The 8,606-nt window shown below is 38.1% G+C and overlaps 1 protein-coding gene across 1 annotated transcript; it reads right to left on the minus strand.

Annotated features, from left to right (window-relative positions):
- Window positions 1–1,771: 1,771 nt before the first annotated feature.
- LOC106874163 (multifunctional methyltransferase subunit TRM112-like protein) lies at window positions 1,772–4,312 on the minus strand. Its single transcript, XM_014921788.2, has 4 exons — window positions 4,121–4,312; window positions 3,300–3,401; window positions 2,822–2,914; window positions 1,772–1,951 (listed from the first exon to the last, which is right to left on the minus strand). Exons 1-4 carry the CDS (start codon window positions 4,196–4,198, stop codon window positions 1,850–1,852), a joined length of 375 nt encoding a protein of 124 aa, XP_014777274.1. The 5' UTR covers window positions 4,199–4,312; the 3' UTR covers window positions 1,772–1,849.
- Between the last annotated feature and the right edge of the window lie 4,294 nt (window positions 4,313–8,606).

Here is an 8,606-nt window from a genome sequence, read left to right on the forward strand (position 1 = left end):
GTAATCAGTTCTCATGACAAAGGGGTTTCGTCATCTTGGAATTTTGAAGAATAAGAATGCATCTAGAGAGTGAACCAAGGGAAGCAACAGGTGGCAAGGGGGACAACTGGCTCCTTAGTATAATTTTTAAAATGATCAAATTTGTATATTGAGGTGTGGTCTGTACTTTTGTATGAACAGGTTTTCCTTGTTTAGGCGTTTTTGTACTGAGATTGAATCTTTGCATTGGTATAATGGGAAGATATGGAAATTCGGCGTTTTATTACTTGCACATCTGTCGATATGTCTGCTCAGTGCTATCTGCCTGTATTGAGGGAAACATCTGTTCTTTATGCAGCGTGACTCTGTGTCTCAAAGTAAGGTTTGTTTGGCCCACATAATTGTGACCATAACCTGAGCAGGTTAGGACATAGATAAGGTTCTGGGAAGCACATGTGAAGTTGGTCTTAATTGAGAATGGATTGATAGATGTATTTACTCTGCTTTATGCGTATTAAGTTCTCTTTGACCAATTTGTAAAACAAAATGTACCAACATACTGATATATGCATATACATACATACCTACACACACACACATAATTATATATATATAAATAAATATCTATGTATATATATGTACATACATATTCATACCTACACACACACATATCTTAAGGCTTGAAGATATGCCATCGAAGTATCCTCTATGGCGAGAAACCCAGGGTAACTCTATAAACCGCCCTTCACCAGTAATAAATATATATGTATGTATGTACGTGTATATATATATATATACAAATATGTACATATATGTATGTGTGTATGCAGATACATACATGTATATGTGAGTGTGTGTAAATTTGTAAAATATATGTTTGTGTGCATATATAGATGTTTATATATTTGTATATGTGTACTTTTTTTTTATATTTGCTTGTGTGTGTGTGTGTGTGAGAATGTATATATGTATGTATGTTCATATATACATTTATATATGTGTGTGTATATATATATATATATATATGCATATATATACAAACACACGTGTATAAATACGTATTGTTTCAAAACAATGATAACATTAAAGATTATATTAATTTTTTAATAATAAAGATAAAAATAAAATATTTTAAATAAAAACAGTAAAAAAAAAAAAAACTGCATTGTTTGTTTCTTTCTGACAGATGTCAATTGTTTTAGCAGTGTTGAGGGGTCTTGATGGTTCTGACCATTGTTGGGGTGGGTACACATTTGGAGATATGCCAATATTTGTCTTTCGGCTCCTAAGTATCTATTTCCCGTGAGTGAATTGAAGGAACATAAAAAAGCAAAATACAAAGAAGCCTTGAAACGTTTCATCCAGATTTGAACTTAGAATGTAAAGGGAAACCTCCTTTCCCCATGGAAAATTTGGTTCTACCCCTTGTCATTAGAAAAACAGTCAACTGTGTTGGACATGTAAACCTCCTTAGCTTAACTGTCTCTATGGACTCAATCTCTCTCTCGTATTAAGAAGTTTCCTGTGAGGTCTTACTAGATACTAACAGTAGCCCTTTTTGAGCAACTCTGGAATGAGGTCTTGGGAAGATTTTAATTCAGAAATTTTGAAAACAAGACATTTGTACTAGAGCCAGAGGCAGTTTGATATCAAAAGGGTTAAATGCTAAAGGATTAAAGTTTAATTATGAAATGTTGTAAAAATGCAAAAAAATAACATTTCCTAGAAATTAAACTGAATGCAGTGTGACTGCGAAATGTGTGGTGTCACTGATAAAAAACAAAAAAGTACATTTTCTTTTCATTTTTTAAAAATATTTATTCTGTGCATATTTACAAATGAAAAATGTTTCTCTATCCCAGAGCATTATTCACACCTCATCTTCATTTAATAGCATATTGGGTATTCCGTTCTTGATAGTAAATTTTCTGCCAGTCTCAGGACAAATCAGTTCTCCTTCATCAACCTCAATCTGTGAATGGAAGAAATTAAGAAATGGTGAAAGCTGCATTGGAGAATATAGATAGAGAGAGAGAGAGAGCTATACATGTTGCATAGGCCACATGTGAATTGTACAATAATCTGTGTAACTGAAGTGGAACCTGTTGCAATCCAGCCACAAATGGCTATGTCACTATCAGCCCTCTGCAGACTGTAAACATTTACACAGATATGCACACACTATATGCATATATATATCTATATATACACACAGGAAGTCCCGCTTTATAAATCCACCTGCTTAATGTATCAAAAATGGGTTGGGACGGAATTTTTACACATAAAATCTCGTGTTTAATAAATCCAATTGTCACTGCTAAAGTGTCAACAAGTGGCAGCGAACAAATTGTTTCTTTTTTGCACTTAATTACTGACAGGTAGGTTCCAGCAGCCACAGCCAGCCAGCTGTCACCAGGTACACTCCAGCATCCAAAAATAGATCAATAAATACATAGTAGCTGGCAGTGGCTGCTGGAGCCTACCACACAACCCTGTCATCCAAGCGAAAAAGTAGGCTCCAAGACACCTCTTGTTAAAATTAGGCACCCTTCTCATTCACTGGATGATTGAGTGTACCACATGACAGCTGGTTGGTTGTGGCTGCTGGAGTCTGCCTACCTGTCAGTTTATTGAAGCAGATTTTCTATGGTGAAGCTGATGCCAACCACTTTCCCAAGTGTATGGGGTACTTTTTCTCATGGCAACGGCATTAGTGAGGACACCAGGTAACTTGCAAGACAAAGAAAAAGCCCTGTGCTCCAGCATGGCCTAAGGAACTTGCCCATATGCAGGGCTGAGTCATGCCGGTTGGTGAGTATCTGTATAAGAAACCATACTTTACCTCGATTAGAGCGTGATGGACTTTCTTCAAAAACTCGTCGTTGTTTTCAAAGTCTTCGAGAAGAGTTTGAGGAATACAATTTGGATGACCAACCTGTGAATTAGAAACGAGGTTAAAAATAATTTCTTACACAAGGACGAAGTGTAGAAAGGTATTTGATGGTGCGTGGGGGGGGGGGCATTGATTTAAATCAATCTCAGAATTTGATTGGTTTTATACTTTGGCCTTTTGACCCCTGGAGGAACGAAAGCAAAAATGATTTGAATGGAAAATCTAAAAGGCCACAATTGCACATATTTGTGTATGGAGGGAACCTGTGGAAGGGTTAGACTCAAGAAGATGTGGGATGAAGTGGTGAGAAAAAAAATCTTTAGATGCTGGGGTTCAATGAGAAGATGATAAGGGACTGAACCAACTGCAGATACACACACATAAATGCTGCGCTTACAATAACGGAAGAGAAAGATGTAATACTAACATCAGTAACGGCTGCATACAGAGCAGACCAATCGACCTTGGAAATCATTCGACAAATGAATTCTTTGTTGAATTCTGCTTCTTTGATTTCTAACTTCTTTGCCTGAAAGAATACAGAACAAAACCAAGAATGAATCATAGAAAACATAACCTTCTAGCATTTAAACTGGCCCAAAATATTTCACCTGTTTTATGCTCAAAGTTTTTGGATTTAATATTTATTAAAGGTAAAATTCCTATTAAATTTAATATAGGTATATACACCTTCTAATATGTAAAAAGAGGACAAACAAACAACACAATAGATGTTCCTAAACTAAGCTTTCCTATCATTTATAAACTCTCTTGTCTCTCTCACTCCAACACCTCTAACCACCAAAGCTTTCCTCACTCCATCCATCCACACAAACCGAGGTGGATTACTAAATTCAAAAGATCACCGCAATGTTCTTAACAGAATAATATAATTAGTACTATATACGAGGGATGTGCTAAAAACAACAGCTAAATCGCCTTTAAATCACACAAATGTATTTTCATAATCGTATGAATTCCCGTGTGTAGAACACAAATTCGCAAAAAAATTTTCTGAACAGCCAAATCTCACCCAAACGTCTTTAACAAAAAAAAAAAATAAGACATGATATTATATTATGTCTGAAATATATATAAAAAAAAAAAACTCAATTAAAACTGGAGTGGCGGTCACGGAAAAAAATACATCGTTGGGGTTAAACAATAACCAATACAACAGCAACAAAATCCAGATATGAAAAGGAGACACGGATCATTAATAGAACAAGTAGGATTGAAGCTACTTACTGTAATACCCAGCGGGTACCCTTTCAGTACCCCTTTAATAATAGTCGAGGTTAACATGTTGTGGGTGAGCAACTTCATGTTGGAAACTTACAATACATACAAGTAGAGCTAGCAGTTATTTTAGCTGCTTTGTTTCGTACTTACGAAACTAAAAAGTGAACCGCACGGAGTATTATGCTAGAAGCAAACTCCTATTTTAAAGTGCGATTTAATAAGAAGTAAAATTTAGGGTTAATGTTTACTTTAACTTCCGGCCACTGGGCCATTGCGCCTCCACACTGCTTTTATAAGGGCGATAGATTAGCAGAACTGTCTGACCATCGGCTGGTATGCTTTGTAGTATCTGTCCTGGCACTGTAGGTTCTGAGTTCGAATTTCTGCTACCCCTTGTTAAACGAAAGACAGCGAAGCAGTTAAAACACGAAAGTCAAAGTAAACTCCCCTGGGATTTGAACGCCGGACATCCCTGTTTGTCCTTACATTTACGTAACATTAAAAAGAAACAACAACAAAAATGTTTTATTCTGACCGTCTTACTTTTATTATAACCTTTCAGATTTTCCACTTCACCTAAATTTAATAGACCAAGCTTATCTCATCTCTCTCTCTCTCTCTCTCTCTTTCTCTCTCTTTGTTTCTCTCTTTGTCTCTCTCTCTCTCTCTTTGTCTCTCTCTCTCTCTCTTTGTCTCTCTCTTTCTCTCTTTGTCTCTCTCTTTGTCTCTCTCTTTGTCTCTCTCTTTCTCTCTCCCTTTCTCTCTCTTTGTCTCTCTCTTTCTCTCTCTTTCTCTCTCTTTGTCTCTCTCTTTGTCTCTCTCTTTGTCTCTCTTTGTCTCTCTCTCTCTTTGTCTCTCTCTCTCTTTGTCTCTCTCTTTCTCTCTCTTTGTCTCTCTCTCTCTCTTTGTATCTGTTTGTCTCTCTCTTTGTCAGTCTGTCTCTCTCTTTCTCCTACTTTCTCACACAAATAACTACATACCACACACACACACACACACACACATACGCGGTATGCATCACATACTTTACAAATGATTACGCGCGTGCACACACAGCTACATTCTTCACCAGACTCTGATACTACCACTACTACTACTACTACTACTACTACTACCGCCACCACCACACGCTCGCGCGCGCGTACTACGCACTACGTGCAATACACTAACAAACGCACACATACATGCACTAAACACACACACACACACACGTACACATATACTACACAGATACCCACCTCAGCACAAACACTCACACACGTACATACACACATACACACCCCACACGCACAACACACACACACACACACACACACACACACACACACACATGTAGATACACGCACACACGCATTAGACGAGTACACACAGACGTACATCACCTGTACATACAGTCTTGGTTAAAAGTATTAGGCAACCCCAATGTTTTGGGGTTCTGCTGTCTCAATGTTAATGAAACTCGTGCACATACTAGATTATGGTATATTTCGCAATATACATGAGTTTTAATATCTGGCTGACCCTCCTTTAGCATCAATTACCGCTTTTATACTGTACTGTACATATGCAACCAATTATGTTTAAGACCAACGTCCAAGATTAACTTGTTTCCTTGATTATTCCAGAGTTTTATGCTAAAATACGTTGTAGATATAGTTAATAAACAGTAAAATGCCTAAAACAAGGGAGTTGAGTGAGTGTGAGCGAGGTCAAATCGTAGCTCATCATGAAGATTGAATGTCTCAAAGGCAAATTGCTCAGAGAGGGAAGGATGAATTCAGCTACCTAGGTTTCTATGTTATCGGATGATTTAGAGCCATCAATTACTAAATTGCTTTCAAGAGTGTCTAAAAAGCAGCGTTGTCTTTCAACAGGGCAACGCTCCATGTCATACAGCAAAGAATACTCGTCAATGGTTTGAGACACAGGGTATTGTTCCTATGGACTGGCCAGCTCAAAGTTCCGATCTAAATCCGATCGAATACCTATGGGGAACTCTTGGTGAAACTATCAGGAACACAACAAAATTGCGCCTTGCACCTGCAAGAAACTAGTTGATTCAATACCTAACATTAGGTAATGTAGTCTCAGATTCTTATAAAAAATATGATTGTCACGGTTGGAGCGCTTTTGATCGTGGTCTGCTGGATCAGAGCAGACATGGAGCTAATAAAAGAATAACCACAGCAAAAAAATGATAGCAACATTTAACATGAGCGGCAGCAACAGCAATAGCATCATCATCATTACTATTATCATCACCACCAACACCACCATCACCATCACCACCATCATGATCATGATCATGATCATCATCATCATAATCACCACCACCACTACCATCATCATCATGATCATTCTCATGATCATGTTGATACCAAACAGTATCAACGTTAACAGCACCAACAACAAGAGCAACAACAGAAGCGACAGTAGTAAGAACAAGCAATAATAAAAATGGCGAAAACAATAAAAAACATCAACAACAAAAACAAGAACAGCAACCACCATACCACTCCCACAAGATGAACAAAATAAAGTACAACAGCAACAACAAAATCAACCACTACCGCCAACACCACAGAAATAAGAGCATGTCTTTACTTTATGCTAAAAATTCGACCTCAATTCGGACGTGGAATAATCTATTTTACAACATTCAGGTTTTTGAGAGAAAAAACACGAACGTTAATCTAGTATTGCGTGCCAAGATAAAAATTATCTTCTCTCACCCAATTCCACCTTGCATACTTGAATATAATAACCGTCTCTCTTGTCACTAGGTTTTCTTCCATTAATTCTTGTTGCTGTCATCAATACTGTATGTCTCTAACAGGTCAATCTTGAAAGCGGGCACACCTTCCAGCCATGGCCGCCCCGAAATTCTTTTTTTCTACCGTATCTAGGACAGCATTATATAAGGTGTTTTTTCTCTTTATGTAAGACGCACTAGGCTGATATTTGAGGGTGGTGGTGGTGGTGGATTTGGCTGTTATTTCTAGGCGATCAAGTAGAGACGCCCTTGATGGTTCATATATCCAATACATACATGCATACAAACATACGTATATACATATATATATATACATACATATTACATAAATACACACACATACATATATATATATATACATATATACATACATACACACACATACACACACCGAAATTACATAAAAAGTAACTTGAAATACTAAAGAGTAAATTTATTCAATGAAATCGTCATTGGCTTCAACCACGGCCTCCAGACGACTTCGGAATCTCCTGCAACTCTTCTGGATGGCCTCCTTGTTTAAGTTGATGAATGCTGCCATAATCTTTGCCTTTAGTACATCTTTGGTGTTACAAGGAGTTTTTTTGGTCTCACGACTCACACATGATAATCAAGGCGGTTGCAGTCTGGAGAGTTTAGGTGACCAGATGTTAGGGGTGATGTAATGGCAGGAATTGTCTGATAGCCATGACTGGGTTCTCCTGCTTGAGTGGCAATGGTGCAGAGTCCTGTTGCCAGACATAGAGTGTTCCAGCAGCCACCCTCTTGACCCAAGGTAGCACTACCTCCTCCAGGCACTTGATGTAGGCCTCTGTGTTGAGTGTGAGTCCGTGTGGGAAGATGAATGGGGGCATAACTTCGCCATCACCAGTGATCAATCCAAACACAATGACGTTGACTGGATGTTTGACTGTTATCACTCTCGGTACATGTTTTGGGGACACGGCAAGCCATCGGTTGTTCTGTGTGTTCACCATCTGATCCTGACAGAAATTTTTTTCGTCTGAGAAAAACCAAAGCATGTTCGGTTGGAGGAGATGCTTGAATTTGTTCAAAAGATTCGTAGCATGGTTTTTCCTCTTGTCCTTGATGGCTTGGGATAAAAATTGGCCCTTTCTCATCTTGTATGAGGAATACCGAATGTCTTCAGGCAGTACCAACCTGATAAGAAACTCAGACATTCCCATGTCCTTGGCGATGGACCTGATTGACTTGAAGAGATCGTTGTCAATCATGGTCTGGATCTCACCAACAAATTCAATTCTTTTCTTATCAGAACGATCAGAGTGAGTTTTCCGAGCTGCCGTTCTTTCATAATCACCATTAGATTCATCCAACTCTTTCTGAATCCTTTGCACTGTCCTCAGATTGCCACCTAAACACACTGAAATGTACGTATTGGAGCTTCCGGCGTGAATGCCAAGCAGTACAGCATGTCGTTTCCATATTTCTGGCAGAGTGAATTGCGTCATGGTGCTCAACTGACCCTACTATACTGCGCAGTCGACAAAATCAAAACCAAACATTGCGCATGGCAACAATTTACCCATCGCACCCTATATATATATATATATGTGTGTGTGTATATGTGTGTGTATGTATATATATGTATATATATATAAATATATATACACACATACATACATAAGACATAAATACGCACACACAAAGAGCTATGTTTCACTTTCCTCTTCCTCTCTCTCTCTCTCTCTCTCTCTC

Source organism: Octopus bimaculoides, chromosome 22 (assembly GCF_001194135.2).
Source record: "Octopus bimaculoides isolate UCB-OBI-ISO-001 chromosome 22, ASM119413v2, whole genome shotgun sequence".
NCBI classification, from domain to species: Eukaryota; Metazoa; Mollusca; class Cephalopoda; order Octopoda; family Octopodidae; genus Octopus; species Octopus bimaculoides.

What these genes read in the sequence shown, in the direction of transcription:
- LOC106874163 (XM_014921788.2), bottom strand. Translation starts at nt 4,198, where the DNA reads ATGAAGTTGCTCACCCACAACATGTTAACCTCGACTATTATTAAAGGG. An exon ending in GGTACCCGCTGGGTATTACA is followed by an intron (nt 3,402 to 4,120) that starts GTAAGTAGCTTC and finishes GTATTCTTTCAG; the next exon opens with GCAAAGAAGTTAGAAATCAA. An exon ending in TCCATCACGCTCTAATCGAG is followed by an intron (nt 1,952 to 2,821) that starts GTAAAGTATGGT and finishes TTCCATTCACAG; the next exon opens with ATTGAGGTTGATGAAGGAGA.